Genomic DNA, 20,183 nt, shown 5'->3' with positions numbered 1-20,183 from the left:
GGGGGCCATATAATTGACTCTTGACTTGGCCTGACCCATAACTTGCATTGGGTAGTGAAATTTGCCAGAAGAAATGGTGAGTTAGTTCTGAGTCTAGATATGAAGAGGATTTTTTCCTACTCCCTAGCTTGGGATCATAATTGGGAAATTAAAAGACACTTGCTCCTTGGAAAAGTGTGAAGAAAAGCTATGACAAACCTAGACAGCATATTAAAAAGCAGAGACATCACTTTTCTGACAAAGGTCCATCTAGTCAAACTATGGTTTTTCCAATAGTCATGTATGGATGTGAGAGTTGAACTATAAAGAAAGCTTAGTGCTGAAGAATTGATGCTCTTGAACTATGGTGAGGAGAACACTCTTGAGTCCCTTGGACTGCAAGGAGATCAAACCAGTCAATCATAAAGGAAATTATTCCCTAGTATTCATTGGAAGGACTGATGCTGAAGCTGGAACTCCAGTACTTTGGCCACCTGATGCAAAGAACTGACTCACTGGAAAAGACCCTGATACTGGGAAAGATTGAAGGCAGGAGGAGAAGGGGACAACAGAGGATGAGATGGTTGAATGGCATCACCGACTCAATGGACATGAATTTGAGTAAACTCCAGGAGTTGGTAATGGACAGGGAAGCCTGGCGTGCTGAGGTCCATGGGTTTGCAAAGTGTTAGACGTGATTGAGTAACTGAACTGACTGACTGACTTGGGATCATAGGGCTGTGCTGAGATAGTTGTCACAGTCTAGCTAAATATATACGAAAAAATATACAGAGAAGCATGCAGGCTCCTCTAACAAGAGTCACATCCAGCTGGTAAAGCCTTGAACTGCAAATGCCCAAGAAAGCCCAGCCTAGAGGACAACTGCTTAGCTGAGTGCTGGCTGATTGTCAAACCACAGAATCAAGAGACGCAGAAATGATCTCTGCATTAACTCTCTGGGGAGAGTTTCCTGTACAGCTACGCTAAGGTACAATAATGGTCTCCTACACAGAAATCAAAACACAGACATCTTAGCAATAATAGGCACAGTCTTGAACAGGAACTTTGCAACAGCAGAAACTCAAGGAGATTAAATGTGTGAAGTAAAACCTTATAGTATTCATGGAAATACAAGATAAAACCACAATTAGGAGGTTAAAGATCACTGCCATAATTTTTGTGCCCCCAAATTCACATCTTGATGGTGTTAGAAAAGGAGTTTTTGAGAGGTGATTAGGACATAATCATAGAGCCCTCATGCATGAGATTTAAATAATATCATGTAAGAGACTTGGGACAGCTCTGTTGACCCCTCCACCATGTTAAGATACAAGGAGAAGCCAGTGACCTGGAGGAGGGCCATCACCCAACCACACGGATCTCAGACCTCCAGCTTCAGAACTGTGAGAAACAAATTTCAAGTTTTTCTCAGTCACTCAGTGTGTAGTATCTTGTTAAAACACACAAAACGGCCTAAAAAAATCACATAATGCAATTTCATCAATTGAGAAAAAGACAATAAGATATCATGTGTACAATGTGACAGAATAAATTGGGGACATAGCACTGGAGCTATAATCTCTGTTTTCTGTCCAACTATAGTGAAAGTGAAAGAGGAGAGTGAAAAAGTTGGCTTAAAGCTCAACATTCAGAAAACTAAGATCATGTCATCTGGTCCCATCACTTCATGGCAAATAGATGGGGAAACAGTGGCTGACTTTATTTTTCTGGGCTCCAAAGTAACTGCCGGTGGTCATTCCAGCCATGAAATTAAAAGACGCTTACTTCTTGGAAGGAAAGTGATGACCAACCTAGACAGCATATTAAAAAGCAAAGACATTACTTTGTCAACAAAGATCCGTCTAGTCAGGGCCATCGGAGAAGGCACTGGCACCCCATTCCAGTACTCTCGCCTGGAAAATCCCATGGATGGAGAAGCCTGGTAGGCTGCAGTCCATGGGGTCGCTAAGAGTTGGACATGACTGAGTGACTTCTTTCACTTTTCACTTTCATGCATTGGAGAAGGAAATGGCAACCCACTCCAGTGTTCTAGCCTGGAGAATCCCAGGGACAGGGGAGCCTGGTGGGCTGCCGTCTATGGGGTTGCACAGACACGACTGAAGCGACTTAGCAGCAGCAGCAGCAGCAGTCAGGGCTATGGTTTTTCCAGTAGTCATGTATGGATGTGAGAGTTGGACTATAAAGAAAGCTGAGCGCCGAAAAACCGATGCTTTTGAACTGTGGTGTTGGAGAAGACTCTTAAGAGCCCCTTGGACTGCAAGGAGATCCAACCAGTCCATCCTAAAGGAGATCAGTCCTCAGTGTTCATTGGAAGCACTGATGTTGAAGTTGAAACTCCAATACTTTGGTCACATGATGCAAAGAGGTGACTCATTTGAAAAGACCCTGATGCTGGGAAAGATTGAGGGCAGGAAGAGAGGGGAACAACAGAGGATGAGATGGTTGGATGGCATCACCGACTCAATGGACATGAGTTTGGGTAAAGTCTGGGAGTTGGTGATGGACAGGGAGCTATGGCATGCTGTGGTCCATGGGGTCACAAAGAGTCAGACATGACTAAGCGATTGAACTGAACTGAACTGAAATTTACATTTTGATGTTGTTAGAAATGGAGCCTTTGAAAGGTCATGATAGTGGAGCTCTCACGAATGAGATTTTAAAATAGCATATTCATGTAAGAGACTTGGGAGAGCTCTGTTGCCCTCTCCATGATATTAAGATGCAAAGAGAAACCTGTGACCTGGATGAGGGCCCTCACCTGACCACACAGGAACCCTGACTCAGATCTCCAGCTTCAAAACTGTGAGAAATAAATTTCAATTTTTCTCAGCCACTCAATCTGTGATATTTTGTTAGAGCAGTTCAAATGGTCTATAAAAAAATCACATATTGCAATTTCATCAACTGATAACAAAGAAAATAAGATGTCATTTGCAGAAGATGACAGATTAAATGGCTAACATAACTCTGAAACTAAAATCTCTGTTTTCTCTCCAACCTGAACCCTCTGCAGCCATGCCACCTCTCCTGTTGCCACATCAGGAGGAGAAAATCACCAGGAACACACACAACATGTTCATGCATGGGGAAGAACTGGTAACTTGTCTTGATTCAAGGAAAGTCTTGAGAGAGAGACAAAGAATGAAGGATATTCCTTAGGACCCCTTTGCCCACAGCCCCAACTCATCACCTGTACGTTCTCTTTGATCTGCTTCTTCTTGTAACTCTTGGCCAGAACCACAACACCACGTTGTATCTGGTAGTGAAGGACAACCAGAGCTGGGGTTTGCTTGTACTTTTTGGCAATGGCACAAAGAACCAGGTCCTCCAAGAAAACGGGCAGGTTCAGGTTCACCCTGGAAGGAAATTCAGAAATGCTGAGGAGCTGAGACTAAGTACTCAGTTTGTGAGTAGTTTCACCAAACAGACGAAGTATGTCCACTCTATACCAGTGCTTCTCAAACCGTGGTCCATGTACTAAAACCATCAGCTTTACTGGGGATCTTGTTAGAAGTACAAATTCCCGGCTTAAATGCAGACACACTGAATCAGAACTTCAATGGTGGCACCTCCTAATCTGTGTTTACAAAGTTCTCCCAGTCATTTGGATGCATGTTTGAGTGAGACCAGAACTCCCAAACTCATGGATTTTTTTTCCCTTTTTTAATTCTCATTTGTTGTTTTTCTCCATTCATAGCTCTAAAGTTTGTACAATGGCACAAAAAGAAACAGTGATGGAAAAAGACTGGGAAATTTTTTTTTAATTGTTACTTTTCACAGGTATTGATACAAGTTGAATAGTCCAAAACTATTCATTTCATCATTATTTATATATATTATTTATATTATGCAATTTTCTATAGATGTTTACAAAAATGGTTCATATTGAAATTTGTTATCATGATAGACCTGGAAGTTACATATTATTATCCCAATTTTAGATAAAAGATATGTGAGGTTTAGACATGTATTTTTAGAAATATGTTCATTGTTGAATAAATAAGTAAATCATGATATGAGCTTGTGTCTCTGGTCTCAACTGGGGGATTATATATTGATTTTAATGCAGAGATTTGTTATTTATGGGTCAACAATCTAATACAATGTAGAAAAATTGGCTGGGTGATGGGAAGATAAAAGAGAAGGATTCATTCCATCTTTCCCTGCTTATCCCCTGTGCCTATGAGTTATCTGAGTAATATATGATTTAAACTATTTATCAAAAATTGAATTTTACATAAACTACTTGTTGTCTTCATTAGGGTTCAATACCATTCTTTTAGTCTTTGGGAACCCAGGGCAGCATAGGCAACAAGAACGATATCATATGACTTGCAGAAATCTAACAGTTTCCTCTGGTTGAGATAAGGGTGACATTCCACCTGTAGAATGTCAACAGAGAAGAGTGTCAGATTATATGGAAAGGTATTATTAATGTGACAGAAAAAGATGTAAGCTGGAAATATCAACACCAAGAGAGAAATAGAAAAAAGTGTGTTTATACAGTTAATTTTATGATAGACATGGATGGGAAAACCAGTCTAAGACTGAATAATCAAAAGGTGGGCTCTACATTTGAGTAAATGCTTCTGAGTAAATATTTCATGTAATGTTAGCATCACCATGAGCCTTTAAATTAACCCTCTAACCTGGATGATTTCCATCATCTCCAGCACATTTTTCTGTTCTGTGCTCCCTGTTGAGACTCATAAATGCTGAGCCACCAAGATTTTGGATTCAGCCAACAGAACCCCACACAAACGCTTAACACCCATCTCAGCTGATTTGTATCTTTATTACTTCCCATTCCAGTTTTTTTTAATTAATTTATTTTTAACTGAAGAATGTTTGCTTTACAGGATTTTGCTGGTTTCTGTCAAACCTCAACATGAATCCATTCCAGGTTTTCATGGTCTTCCTTCCTGCTTGCAGTTCGCTCCAAGCCACTTTCACCCTCAGTCTGGTTATCCTTCCATCCCAGGGAAATGCCTCCTTCCTCTAGCTCTGGATTCTACCCACAGTTTACGAGGAAATCCTCCACACCTATCTACCCAGACTTTATCAGAGATATCGTTATGGATTTCATTCACAAAGTCCAGACAGGCTCTGCTCTCTAGTATCCTTTGACCCACAAAGGTCGTATGAACAGGAGGAGAGGACAGACAGATATCAGGCTCCAGGGCAAGAAGGAGGTTGTAAAGAGCAGGAGGGAGAGGAGCCAAGCTGCTCACCTGGTTGCATACAGGCTTGTACTTGAGCCTCGGCTTATTTAGGGTATTCTCCAGCTGCTTGTGGTTGAAGTTGGACACCCTGATGGACTTAGTCAGCCCTGCGTCCTTACACTTCTCCAGGGCCTGGAGACGGATGGGTGCTGAAAAATCACTTGGAATGAGCAATAGAACAAGAATAAAAGCTGAAAAAATATCTGTAAAAAGTGTCATCCAGAAGAATTAGCATTGATTATCAAGAAGGAAAGAGGGGAAGAATGGCATGACACAAAAAGAATAATTGCCATCTCCTCCTTGGAAAATCCTAGAGAACACATATCACATGGAAGGAAATCACTGTCCCAGATTCTCCTCCTCTGTTCCTCTCTGTGAACATTTCAGCAATGGTTTCCTCTCCATAACCCCAGCATCACATCCCTTAGAGTTCATGAACTGCTGCATGACACAAAAAGAAGAATTGCCATCTCCTCCTTGGAAAACCCTGGAGAACACATATCACATGGAAGGAAATAGATATCTGTCTCACTGTCCCAGATTCTCCTCCTCTGTTCCTCTCTGTGAACATTTCAGCAATGGTTTCCTCCCCACAAAACCCCAGGATCACATCCCTTAGAGTTCATGAACTGCTGAGTCTGATGGCCCACAGCCCATGCTCACAGGCAGAAGAATTGATGGAGGTTTCCCCTCTCCTGGCTCCTCCTTTAACTCTCTACTCTTGGAACTCACCTCCCATGTGCGACAGAGATCCACTGAGTCAGGTATCAGTTTTCCATTTTCATCTTTTGGGTATAATTCCTCCCCTGGCTGGAATAGAAGCAGTCATTTTAGACATGTACAAAATAATTTCTCCACATTTAGCAAGGCTTCCAGGCACCCAGGATTAAACCTACATGAGGTAGGTTTACAACTTTGTAGATACTATTTGCAAAGTGATTGCATATGGAGATGTAAGCAAGGTCTTTAGGAGGGAAGCTTATTCTACTTTTTTACACTCAATACATGTTGTAATAAGTACAATTTTTCTAGGTCCTAAAAAAGGACTTCAAGTGACTTCTGTGAATTTTGTCGGTTCTTGTACTTCCCTCTTGAAATATCTCTGATCTGAGAATAGCAGTAAGTTACATTGCTTTATTTCCAGAATAAAAGTTTCAAACTTGACCTGGGCTAGATAATCAGATTTCCTTTTCCCTCTGAGCATCAGACGCCCTAGGGCAGGCACATGAACCAGCAAGACTCTCCTTAAGTTGGTACGGATTGTGGAAGATCAAGGTCTCAAAGATCAGTGGTCTTTGAGACCATTGTGGAAGATCAAGGGTCTCAAATGTTCATGGCCATGGACCTTGAGCTGCCCCAAGGTCATATTTGCCATCAGTAGAAAATTTTCAGAAAAAATTAGCAAACCATGAGTAACATCCTGATAAAGCGTAGAAATTAGTAGAAATTAGGAGACATTCCTGAAGAGTACTGCAAATCCCCAATCTGTCTGTGGCTATGACTTGTCATCTACATAGTCCACTAAGCTATTGTGCATCAGATGGTTTGAACTGCTTTTTGTAACTTGAAATCAAGAGTTCTTAGTAAACCATTCTTAACAGCTAAGTGCAGTCTACAAACCTCATCATGAAGTCAGGCAAGAGAGGAGGCAATCTCTCCCAAGTCCTTGTAAAGGAACAAAGTTTAGACGCACCCAGAGGGAGCACCACCAAATATGCTCAATTTGAAAGGGTGAAAGACAAGAGAAACTCATCATGTTCAATGTAAAGCAGTGTCATGCTCACCACGGCTGCACCAAACTCTTGGTTCTTGAAATCCCCAGGGACCCAGGAGTCATATTCAGGACTGTGTGCAGAACTGGCCTGCTTCTACTTCCTCAGGTTTTTCTGGCACAGACTCTCAGATTATTAACTCCTTTCTCTGGGAGGCATGTAAGGGATTCAAAGAAACTCAGTAAAAAGATGATCACAAATTATTGTTTGGGAGATTCTACTCTACTGTAATCATCTCTTCAACCTACTAAGACAAACCTTAATGCAACAATCCATGCAATGATGCACATTCTAACACAAGAAATAAAATTGATGTGATCACACATATTTCCAACCTTCACAGCCAGTGGAAAATGAATAATATAGAGATGGACATAGTCCAGTTGAAGAGTTTTCAGTGACTTTTTCAAGGCTGGTCAGACCAACTCTTGTCGAAGGGAAGTTAACCAAAGCTGTAGAGATTAAAGAATGGAAGTTTTATTAATAATACTTCAGGTTTTTTTTTTTTTTTTTTTGCCTTACTGTGACGTTTGTGGGATATTACTCCCCTGACCAGGGATCAAATATGGGCTCATGTCATTAAAGCACCAAGTCTTAACCACTGAACCACCAAGGAATTCTAATACTTTAGGAATTTACCAATAAGCATAGATCACCAAACAAATGATCCTATTATATAATTGTCACCTTCGCACAATCACTTTCATAGATGTTCACACACAACATGCATAGCACCTTTGAAGTGTAGAATATGTCTTCTCTCTTCACAGTGCCATCTGCAATCCTGCTTTAAATGGCCTAGCCAACTTGCTCCTCATTTTGGTACACATGAGCACAGTCAATATGGTGGAACCCAACCTCTATAGCAAATTGGGTGACTTCCTGAGATTCACTCTTAGCAGTCTACATAAACAAAAATGTTGAATATCCACATGATTAAGAGATTGCTAAGGTACAAGCTTTGATCTTCCCAAGGATTGACTTTGCTCTGTGCCTTTGGTTAGTTCTATATGTGTGGTGATGAACCCATGAAAGTTTCCCTGAACATTCCTGGTGAGTTATTCCATGGACACCCAGGAACCCTTCAACCCCAGGCAACCAGTGGTTGATTGCTGACCTCAGAGGACCCAAGAACACCTCCAGGTTCAGTGATTTGCTGTTAGAAGCCAAAAGACTCATTAAGTTGTAGTCATGAGTAGCATTTATATTGTGAGATGTATACTTATATACAAAGATATAAGGTGCCTGGTAAAAGCAGCAAGAAACCAAGTGCAAGCATTTGAGACTTCTGTCTACCAGTGAAACCACACAGAATGCACCAAATAAAACTGTATCTATTCAAGGTGTACAAAGTGATGTTCTCATATAAGAATCCATAGTTAATAATCACCACAATCAAGCTAGGTAACAGATCTATCACCTCCCATAGCTAACTATTAAGGTTGTTTGTAAGAAGACTTAAAATCTAATCTAACAAAATCTCAAGTTATGCACATTATCCTTAACTATAGTCACTGTGCTATACACCAGTTGTTCAGGCTTATTCATCCTATAACTGAAGGTCTATACCATTGACCAACATCTTTCCATTTTTCCCAGCCTTGACACCAGCTTCTGGTCACCATTTCCCTATTCTCTGCTTCTATAACTTCCACTTTTAGAGAATCCACCTATAAAGACATCCTGTAGTATTTATCTTTCTATTTCTGGCTTATTTCACTTAGCTTAATGTTCTCCCAGTTCATCTGTGTGGTTACAAATGGCAAAATTATTTTGTTTATAATGCTTAATAAATGTTCCATTTCTTTTTTTTTTTTAGAAAGTATTGCTTTATTTGAGAAACTTACTTCCAAATGACTTTTATGTATTTTAAAAAGTCATAAAGAGCATCCAAGAGAAAAACGTATACAGTTTCCATAGGAATAAGGACAAAAAAATGGGGTTGATGACTGCCCCAAACGATATTTCCTAAAGGAAAAAAATGTAATATTTAACTTCTCTTTTTTTGAGGCAGGGTAAGTGAACTACACACATCATAAATAAAATTGTCTTACTTTACAAGGAGGAAGGACTGTGATCCTGTTTTTGATGCATATTAAATATAAAAATCCACTGTTCTGATCACGATGAGGGAAAAAAACATCATTCTTCAACACTTCAGTTCATGCAATGAAATCCAAAGGTCTGTTGAATCCACCTTATGGATTCATGTACTGCCTATACTTTCTCTTCTGAGACACATTTATGGCGTAGGCATTTACAGAGCCATCCACCTTTTTCCCTTTCGTGGAGTCAAAGGAGGCAAATCCCATTAACTTCATCATTTCTATTTCTTCCTCTGTTTTGCCCTCTAAGTCCTTCTCAGTTATCTGACGTTCTTTGCTCTTTCTTTCTTTCTTCTCCTCATCTCCTCTTTCAGTCGAGAAGAGAAAATGTAGATCTATGTCGTCTTGGGGACCTGGAACGCCTTCGGGGTGGGGCGCGAGAGCGGCTTCTCTGATCTTGCTCCCGGAACCGGGACCTTTCTTGGCGCCTGTGTTCTCTTTCCTGGGATGTGGGCCGGGACCACCTCCGCTCCCTCCGTGGGGCACGGCTGCGGCTGCGACCCATTTGGAATCCTTCTCCAGTACAAGTCCTCCGTTTCTTTTTATGTGATTCAGAATCTTTCCTATTTCAAGGAGATAGATATTTGGTCTAACTTCCCTCTGTTGTTTCTGCTCCTGGTTTTTCTTAAATGCTCGGACATTTGGGGATGTACTGAGCCATGAACCAGTGAATTTCATTGACAGCCTGGACCCTTCCTCGCCCTCACCCCCTGAGTACTACAAAGTCCTGTCTTCTGTTTCCAAAATGTCTCTGGATATTTCTATCTGTTTTATAGATGAAAAAACTGAGACTCAAAGTTTAAGGACAATTACATGCTCTAAAGACAAGACTCAAAGTTTAAGGACAATTACATGCTCTAAAGACAAGACGGACAGCCAACTTTCTGCCTTCCTTTCTAAAGACTTGTCCACTAGCCTGAATTATGCCCAGGCACTTCAGACTATATTTAATAAAAACACACAATGAAACCCAAGAATACATTGCAAAACCTGGCTTGTAAGAGTGTGGTTTATCCCTTCAGTGATATCCCCTCAGTTATATCCTCCTCCCCACTCAAATGATACTATAGTTCCCATCAGAAGAAGTTTCCAAGCAGAAAGAGAAGTACAGGGAAAAATATAGCTGGAGTGTTTCTGCCCTGGCACTGAGCAGGTATCCCACAGTAGAAAAGCAATTCTCTCCCATTATTTTTCAGTCACCTCATCTTCAGGACCTTCCACCTCAAATGCTTCTCTGGATCATGTCTTTTTGGAAGAAGGAAAGTGTTCTGGAACTAATGAAATATACAGAGAAACCCCACCATAGCAATCCCCCTCAAAACAAAGCAGCTGACAGTCAGTGATCTTGATGGCCAAGTCTCACCTCTTCTGCCAAACTGGGAAAGAGATGGAAACTGGAGGGGAACCCAGAGTAATCTGCAGGTAAGCACAGCTTCAGACCATGATGCAGAATGAAGGCTGAATGCTTTCTCCTCTTTCAGAGGACATGGTTCTAGCCTGGTTGGTGGAACCACATGACCCTCCCAGAGTCACACAGGAGCTCAGTGCTTGACAACCCAAGTCCCTTCTGCTCATGTCACATCCACTACTATTTATATCTCAACCCACAACCTGTACTGTTACCTCTGAAGGTGCATAGGTTCCGAATCTCAGGACAGGAATGAAGTAGCCATCATTAAGCTTCACCTTCTGGCCTTTGAGATCCATTGTCTGTTGCTCCTCTGAGTAAGCAGACTGGGATTTTTTTCTTCTCCCTTCAAATGTTATAAATAACAAGAACATAACACCCGAGCTGCACTGTCCAGTGTTAGCAGAGACATAGTAGGAGAAGCATGATTAAACCAGTACCCATGGAGTCAGAGATGATTGACCACAGTTAACTTGTTTGATTCTTTTTATCAATGTAACCTCACGTAGTATATAATGATGAGATTGGGTGAACAATTATTGACTATTTGTTAGACTAGAAACTTCCAACATAAATATTTTTAATTTTCTATTATTATGAAGCCCAATCTCAATCAAACATCAATTGAAAAAACTACTTTTCAGTACAAACACACACACATACACAAATTACACAATCTGAAAGTGTTTAATAGCATTTTTCAAAATGTTACCCCTTAATAAAGAATCAAAACTTCAAATGAAAATAAATTTCCCCTTTTATATTTCCCACAGCAAAATTACTATGCTTTACAGACCTGACTACTGAAATCCTGAACAGAAAACAGAAATGAGACATTTTGGCCAGTGCTTATTGGAAGTTAATTATTAATAGCCTTAGGATACCATGCTCAGTGTTCAAAGAGACTTTGAGTGTTGAACCCTTGTAGCTAGTTATATAACTTTTAGGGTACTCTCATAATGTCACTGATACATATTTTACATAATTTACTAACTGCTCCACATCATTCATAAATGAAAAACCTATAAACAAATTAAAATGCAACAAATCTGGAAAGAGTAACAGAAATTGTGATGCACTGATACACGAGAACGTTGTGAAGACAAAATTTAAACATGTACAGTGATGTCGGCAAAATGGTGAGGTGGGAGGACTGAACTCTCCCATGGAAAGACAAGAAAAGAAAGAGAAATCACCTGAAAACTTCATAGGAGTCTGGAAAACAGTCAAACACAGATCGACAGCAACAAAGTAAACAGCCAATTAGGAAAAATCAAGAACAGAATGGAAGGAAATTTCATCGTGTATTACTCACCTGTACCCTCCTCCTGCCTGGGGCAGTGCAACCTTGATGAGCTCCCAGTTGCTCCCTCAATCCAGAGTGATAACAGAAAACCTTATGTGTGGTATTCCAACCTACTTGGGGGCTGTCTGGGGACTAGTGTCTGTTCCACTCAACTCTAAGCTTAAACTAAAGAGTTCCTGGAATGCCTATTGCAGCTGCAGGGGAACTATATATATATATATATATATGTTTGTGTGTGTGTATATATACATATACATATATATGGGCTTCCCTTATAGTTCAATTGGTAAAGAGTCTGCCTGCAATGCAGGAGACCCAGGTTCGATTCCTGGGTCAGGAAGATCCCCTGGAGAAGGAAATGGCAACCCACTCCAGTATTCTTGCCTGGAGAATCCCATGAACAGAGAAGCCTGGCAGTGCTACAGTCTATGGGGTCACAAGAGTCGGACACAACTGAGCGACTAAGCACACCTAAGCACATGTATATATATATACATAAGGAACCAAGGACAAAGGAATAAGGGTGGAAACACAGACTAGATAATGTATTAAAAGGCCCTGAATAGAATGAGGATGTGGCTTTGGGGGACATAGTACATTCAAAAACAGTCATAAATTCACCAGAATCAGATAGCCAGTCTCAGCCAGGTAAGATGCTAACTCAGAAATGAACTGAGCCACCTGTAGCTTTCCTGTTGGGCTGATCCCAGGACTAGGAGCATGACGAGCCAACTAGTAAAAGTCACGACAAGGAACAAATCTACCAAGAGTGAGATTTTCCCTGTTATTTCAAGTACCAAACTGAATGTACACACACAGAAACACACAGAGGAACACACATACAGGAATATACACACACACAAGAACACACATCCAGGAACACACACCCAGGAACACACACACACAGGAACACACACACACAGGAACACACATCCAGGAACACACACACACACAGGAACACACACACACACAGGAATACACATACATCTGGACAGGGCAGGGCGGCCATCACAGAGGGCCCCAAGGAGCAGGGGCTGGGGCTCTGACGGTGTGTCAGTGCTGCACCACATGCACAGCTGCCCGCCCCAGGGGCTGCTCCTGCACACCTTCCTCCGGCTCTGCCACCCACTGGGGCAAAGGTGCAGTGCAGGGAACGGGAGTGCACACTTACAAGGGTGCATACTTACAAAGACTGGAACCAGTCTGGACACAACCCTCAGAGTTCTGCTCCAGCATCTTGGGACTTGCCTGGCCCAGTAGGGTGGGGACAGCCACTGAGCACAGAAGCCTTTGCTCACACTGGCTTCTGGCTCCAGCCTGCCCTCCCCCTCCCACCGAGGTGACAGTTGCCAGCACACCCTGGGAAGGGGTGACCTCAGACCAGCTCAGCTCCAGCTCTGCCCCAAAACCTTGTGCACACAGACTGCACAGGGGCAGGTCCACACAAGGACAGTCCCACAAAACCAGGACAGGTAACTTTTTCACCTAACTTAATAGAAAAGGAGGAAGCTAAGCAAAATGAGAAGAGAGAAGAATTTGTGTCAAATGAAACAATAACAAAAAAACTTGAAAGGATCAGATATTGAGATAGAGGTTAATAATTTACCAAAATAATTTACCAGAATACAGAATCATAAGAAAAATGTTACATTAACTAGGGAATAGAACATACTAACATTCACAGTGTAGGGATTCCAGAAGCAGAAGAGATGGAGAAGAGAGCCGAAAATGTAGGTGTGATGAATTGTGGCTAAAAACTTCCTTTAACCTGGGACTTTCCTGGTGGTCCAGTGGTGAGGACTCTGTGCTTCCACTGCAGGGGCATGGTTCTGAACCTGGTCTGGGAACAATCTTGTAAAGCTTATTAAAATCTTGAGAGGCAAGATATTCTTGGTTTACCTGGTAACCCTAGTATAATGACAAAGTCCTTACATGTGTGACTGGGAGGGTTGTATTCAAAGAGAAGGTGGGAAGATAGGAGCATTAGATAAAAGATTCTAAGATGGAATAGTCTGTCTCTGAAGATCTCAGTAGAGTCTACAAGATGAAGATGAAAGAGTTCTCTTGTTCAGTTTCTCGGTTGTGTCCAACTCTTTGCCACCCCATGGACTGCAACACACCAGGTTTCTCTGTCCTTCACTATCTCCCAGAGTTTGCTCAGATTTATGTCCACTGAGTCTGTGATGCCATCCAACCATATCATCCTCTATCCTCCCCTTCTCCTCTTGCCCTCAATCTTTCCCAGCATCAGGGTCTTTTTCAATGAATTGGTTCTTCATATCAGGTGGCCAAAATATTGGCGTTTCAGCTTCAGCATCAGTCCTTCCAATGAATATTCAGGATTGATTTCCTTCAGGATTGACTGGTTTGATCTCCTGGCTGTCCATGGGGCTCTCAAGAGTCTTCTCCATAACCACAGTTTGAAAGTATCAATTCCTCAGGGCTCAGCCTTCTTTACAGTCCATCTCTCACATTCATACATGACTACTGGAAATGCCATAGCTTTGACCCTACAGATCTTTGTCAGCAAAGTGATGGCTCTGCTTTTAAACAGGTTATCTAGATTGTCATAGTTTTTCTTCCAAGAAGCAAGCATCTTTATTTAACGGCTACAGTCACCATCTGCAGTGATTTTGGAGGCCAAGAAAATAAACTCTGTCACTGTTTCCCTTTTTTTCTCCATCTATTTGCTGTGAAGGGATGGAACCAGATGCCATAATCTTAATTTTTCAAATATTGAGATTTAAGTCCATTATTTCTCTCTCCTCTTTCACCTCCATCAAGAGACTCTTTAGTTCCTCTTCGCTTTCTGCCATTAAAAGAAAGAAAGAAAGTGAGTTGCTCAATCATGTCCAACACTTTGCGACCCCATAGACTGTAGCCTACCATGCTCCTCCACCCATGGGATTTTCCAGGCAAGAGTATTGGAGTGGGTTGCCATTTCCTTCTGTAGAGGATCTTCCCAACCCAGGGATTGAACCTGGGTCTCCTGCATTGTAGGCAGACGCTTTACCGTCTGAGCCATCAGGGAAGCCTTTTCTGCCATTAAGGTTATGTCATCTGCGTATCTGAGGTTACTGATATTTCTCCCAGCAATCTTCAACCCACCTTGTGATTCATCCACCTCAGCATTCCACATAATGTAATCTGTATATAAATTAAATAAGCAGGGTGAAAATATACAGCTTGATGTACTCCTCTCACAATTTGGAACCAGTCCATTGTTTCATGTCCAGTTCTAATTGTTGCTTCTTGGCCTGCATACTGGTTTCTGAGGAGCCAGGTAAGGTGATCTGGTATTTCCATCTGTTTAAGAATTTTCCACAGTTTGTTGTGATCCACAGAGTCAAAGGCTTTAGCATAGTCATTGAAACAGAAGTAGATATTTTTTCTGGAATTCTCTTGCTTTTTTTTATGATCAAATAGATGTTGGCAATTTGATCTCTGGTTCCTCTGGCTTCTCTAAATCCAGCTTGTACATCTGGAAGTTCTTGGTTCACATACCATTGAAGCCTAGCATCAGGGATTTTCAGCATTACCTTGCTACTATGTAAAATGAGTGCAATTGTCCATTAGTTTGAACATTCTTTGGCAGTGCCCTTCTTTGGGATTGGAATGAAAACTGACCTCTTCCAGTCCTGGGGCCACTGCTGAGTTTCCCAAATTTGCTGGGCTATTGAATGCAGCACTTTCACAGCACCATCTTTTAGGATTTAGAATAGCTCAGCTGGAATTCCATCAGCTCCACTAGTTTCATTCATAGTGATTCTTCCTAAGGCCCACTTGACTTCGCATTCCATGATGTCTGGCTCTATGTGAGTGATCACACCATAATGGTTATCCTGGGCATTTAAGGCTTTTTTTTTTTTTTGTATAGTTCTTCTTTGTATTCTTGCCACCTGTTCCTAATCTCTTCTGCTTATCTTAGGTCATACCCTTTCTGTCCTTTATTGTCATCATCTTTGCATGAAATATTCCTTTAGTATCTCTAATTTTATTGAAGTGCTCTCTAGTGTTTCTCATTATATTGTTTTCCCCTATTTCTTTGCACTGATCACTTAATACTTCCTTACCTCTCCTAGCTATTCCTTGGAACTCTGCATTCATATGGGTAAATATTTCCCTTCCTCCTTTGCCTTTTGCTTTTGCTCTTCTCTCAGCTATTTGTAAGGTCTCCTCAGACAACCATTTTGCCTGGTTGCATTTCTTTTCTTGGTGATGGTTTGGTAACCACCTCCTGTACAGTGTTACAAATCTCCACCCATAGTCCTTCAGGCACTCTGTCTATCATATTGAATCCCTTGAATCTTTTTGTCACTTCCACTGTATAATCATAAGGAATTTCATTTAGGTCATACCAGAATGGCCTAGTGGTTTTCCCTTCTACTGGAGGGAGCACAGTCCCACTTTTACCAAAAGGGCATTTGCGGGGACAGCTGCTCTTCACTTCAAAGCCAATAATCAGGCCAGGTTGGTGGAAAGGAAAGTTTGTTTGATTTCAGATTCCGGCAACTGGGCTGTTGGTGTGGCAGACATTGATCCAAAGCCTGCCCCCCCTCCACTTCAACCAGTGGGGCCAGAGCCCTTATAGACAGAAGTGATAGTGGTGCTATATGCACAAACAGCACAGTCAGCTCTGACAGTCATCTTCAAAATGGTCATCAGTGGTCTGATCCGTGTCATCTTGACTGTTTTATGTACATTAGTCTTCAGTTCCAGGACCCATTTGTTTGCATTTCTTGAGGCCATTACTCAGAAGTGTGGCAGCTTATGTCATGGATATATTCTGGCCATCATGTGGTTAACTTCTCCACCTGGTGTTCTAGGATCTATAAGGCAACTCACAAGATATAGTTCAGAATATTATCTCTAGCCCTTGAGAAAGAGCTGAAGGTCCTTGATTATGCTTAATGACCACATTGTTATTATTTAGTCTCTTTTGACCCTTTTCCTTTGTGTCTACATTTCTCAATTCTCTGATTAAACTTATTCTTTGAAGTTTTCCACAAAGAGCAGGGAAAGGACATGGTACAGGGGCAAGGAACAAAAGATTCTTCTCATTTCACCACCCATCAGCAGAAAATTGGGTTAAAGATTTACTAAGCATTGCCCTGCCCACCAGAGAAATACTTTCCCCACAGACAGTCCTTTCCATCAGGAAACTTGCACAAGCCTCTTATCCTCATCCATCAGAGGGCAACACAGAAGAAGCAAGAATTTCAATCCTATGGCCTCCAGAATGAAAACTACAATCACAGAAAACTAAACAATGTGATCAATGGATCAAACCTTGTGTAACTCATGAAACTATCAGTCATGCCATGCAGGGCCACCCAAGATGGACAAGTCATGATGGAGAGATCTGATGATGGAGAAGGAATGGTAAGCCACTTCAACATTCCTGCCTTGAGAACCCCATGAACAGTATGAAAAGGCAAAAGTATATCATTCTGAAGGATGAGACCCCCTGGGTTGGTAGGTGTCCAATGTACTACTAGAAAACAGTGGAGAAATAGCTCTAAAAGGAATGAAGAGGCAGAGCCAAAGCAGAAACAACACCCAATTGTGGATGTGTCTAGTGGTGGAAGTAAAATCTGATGCTGTAAAGAATAATATTGCATAGGAACCTGGAATGTTAGGTCTCTGAAACCAGGTAAATAGGATGTGGTCCAACAGGAGATGGCAAGAGTAAACATGGATATTTTAGAAATCAGTGAACTAAAATGGACGGGAATGGCTGAAATTAATTCAGATGACCACTATATCTCCTACTGTGGGCAAGAATCCCTTAGAAGAAAGGGAGTAGCCCTCATAGTCAACAAAAGAGTCTGAAATGCAGTATACTAGGGTACAGTCTCAAAGGTAACAGAATGATCTCAGTTCACTTCCATGGCAAACCATTCAACACCACCGTAATTCAAGTCCATGTCCCAAGCACAAAGGCCAGAGAAGCTGAAGTTGACTGGTTCTCTGGAGACCTAAGCGACCTTCTGAATCTAACACCCAAAAAAGATGTCCTTTTCAAAGTAGAAAGTCAAGAGATACCTGAACTAACAGGCAAGTTTGGCTTTGGAGTACAAATGAAGCAGGGCAAAGGCTCACAGAATTTTGTCAAGAGAAGGCTCTGGTCTTAGCAAACACCCTCTTCCAACAACACAAGACTTGTTTTCTAGGAGTTGGAAAAGGCAAAAAAATGGATTTCCCCCTACAACCTCCAGAAAAGAATGCAGGCCTGCTGGCACTTTAATTAGCCCATTGAACCGGATTTTGAATTTCTGACCTCAGGATATGTAAACTAATACATTGGTGGTGTTTCAAGGCACAAAGTGTTTGGTCATTTGGTGTAGCAGCAGCAGTAACTAATACAGACATGGTTCAAATCAGCCCATCTCCGTCTGTGGCATCATAGGTTTTCCTCTCTCTGCTGGACTGTTCCCCTGACCTCAAAGGCTGGCGGTCCTCTTCAGGGTACCCCAACAGTGTACTTGTCTCTTAATTCCACTTTCTTCTTCAGCAACTGGCCGGTTCCGTGGTCCTCATTACAGCAAAGTCTTTGAAAGCTGTGTCTACTCTGTTTCTCACTGATCTCTTAACACCACTTCTTGAACCCACTCTACTCAGAGTTTGCCTTCACCACTCTATCAAAGCTGCACTTGACCTTGCCAAGGTTAACTGCCAAATCCAATGGTCAGGTTCAGTCTTCTCTTACTTATCTCCTTGCAAGAATTGGATTCTTTTCTCCTCCAATCATTTACGTCACATGACTATTAAGAACAGTCACTCTTACCTCACTAGCCTCTTCTCTGCCTCTCCTGCTGGTTCCTCCACATTTTTTTTTTTTTTTTTTTTTAAGAAAAAACTAGCTTCTCAGTGCTGGGTTCTCATGAAGCTTGATGTCCCTGTCTACACTCACTCAATATATACCATATTATCTCTGATTTTCTAGTTTCATGGCTTTAAGTGGCAACTAAATTTGAGAAACCACACATACAAATATTTTACCTAGCCCTTTTCTCTAATAGACTTAATGTCCAACTATATGCATGCATCTTCACTTGGGTACCTAAAGGCATCTCAAAGATACATGTCTATAATTGAACTCATAATCTTCCCACAAAAATGTGCTCCCCTACATTGTCTCCGTCTAAGAAAATGGCATCTCCTTTTCCTATCCCTTAAGCACAAACGTTGGGAGTCAGCTTTGATTCCCCTCTTCCTTTCACTTTATGTCCAATGTGTTAGACAATCTAGTTGATGCAGCCCTTAAAATGTATCCTTATTTTAACAACTTTGACTGCACTTACTGTTCCTTCTATGGTCCAAGCCAGCCGCATCTCTCACCTAGATTGCTGTAGAGTCCTAAAAGAGGGCTCTTTTTTCTCTATTTCATCTCAAAATAAGAACAATAGTAATTATATTGAAGCATGTTTATTTCTGTAACTACTCTGCTCAGAACCCAAAATATCATTCTCCATTTCCTTCAGAGTAAAGTCCTTTCAAAACCTCTTGTGACACAAACCCTATGGCGCCACTATCTCTCTGGCTTATCGTCAGCTTCTGTCTCTGCACCTCACTAAGCTTCACCCACATCAGCCAATTTCGTTCAGTTCAGTCTCTCAGTCATGTCTGATTCTTTGCAACCCCATGGACTGCAACACACCAGGCTTCCCTGTCCATCACCAACTCCCGGAGTTTACTCAAATTCATGTCCATCTAGTTGGTGATTCAATCTTCCCCAGCATCAGGGTCTTTTCAAATGAGTTAGTTCTTCACATCAGGTGGCCAAAGTATTGGAGTTTCAGCTTCAGCATCAGTCCTTCCAATGAATATTCTGGACTAATTTCCTTTAGGATTGACTGGATTTCCTTGCAGTTCAAGGGACTCTCAAGCGTCTTCTCCAACACCACAATTAAAAAGCATCAATTCTTCATTGCAAGCATCTTTTCTGACCACAATGCAGTAAGATTAGATCTCAATTAAAGGAGAAAAACTATTAAAAATTCCAACATATGGAGGATGAACAACACATTGCTGAATAACCAACAAATCACAGAAGAAATCAAAAAAGAAATCAAAATATTCATAGAAATGAACGAAAATGAAAACACAACAACCCAAAACCTATGGGACACTGTAAAAGCAGTGCTAACATATGGACACCTTATCTTTGACAAAGGAGGCAAGAATATACAATGGATTAAAGACAATCTCTTTAACAAGTGGTGCTGGGAAAACTGGTCAACCACTTGTAAAAGAATGAAACTAGACACTTTCTAACACCATACACAAAAATAAACTCAAAATGGATTAAAGATCTCAACGTAAGACCAGAAACTATAAAACTCCTAGAGGACAACATAGGCAAAACAC

The 20,183-nt window shown here is 41.4% G+C and overlaps 2 protein-coding genes, 1 non-coding gene and 1 pseudogene across 3 annotated transcripts in view; all 4 read right to left on the bottom strand.

Moving 5' to 3' along the window:
• The window catches only part of LOC104986160 (aldose reductase-like), a 22,129-nt gene extending 14,900 nt beyond the window's left edge, over positions 1-7,229 (bottom strand). Inside the window, exons 1-5 of the mRNA XM_010836616.1 lie at positions 7,221-7,229; positions 7,007-7,090; positions 5,955-6,032; positions 5,232-5,354; positions 3,191-3,356 (exon numbers count right to left, since the gene is read on the bottom strand). Coding sequence (XP_010834918.1) covers positions 3,191-3,356; positions 5,232-5,354; positions 5,955-6,032; positions 7,007-7,090; positions 7,221-7,229 — 460 coding nt within the window. The remainder of the gene's footprint in view (positions 1-3,190; positions 3,357-5,231; positions 5,355-5,954; positions 6,033-7,006; positions 7,091-7,220) is intronic.
• On the bottom strand, positions 7,153-13,325 carry LOC104985986 (annotated as a pseudogene).
• LOC104986158 (dihydrodiol dehydrogenase 3-like) overlaps positions 12,867-20,183 on the bottom strand; it is a 27,682-nt gene continuing 20,365 nt past the window's right edge. The window contains 1 exon segment of the mRNA XM_010836615.1: positions 12,867-12,941. Coding sequence (XP_010834917.1) covers positions 12,867-12,941 — 75 coding nt within the window.
• TRNAC-ACA lies at positions 14,773-14,844 on the bottom strand. Its single transcript has one exon. It is a non-coding gene; the product is annotated as a tRNA-Cys (tRNA).

This window comes from Bison bison, unplaced genomic scaffold, assembly GCF_000754665.1.
Source record: "Bison bison bison isolate TAMUID 2011002044 unplaced genomic scaffold, Bison_UMD1.0 scf7180017864063, whole genome shotgun sequence".
Lineage (NCBI taxonomy): Eukaryota > Metazoa > Chordata > Mammalia > Artiodactyla > Bovidae > Bison > Bison bison.
Note: the sequence above shows the minus strand (reverse complement) of the source record. Positions and strands in the feature narration are given on the sequence as shown.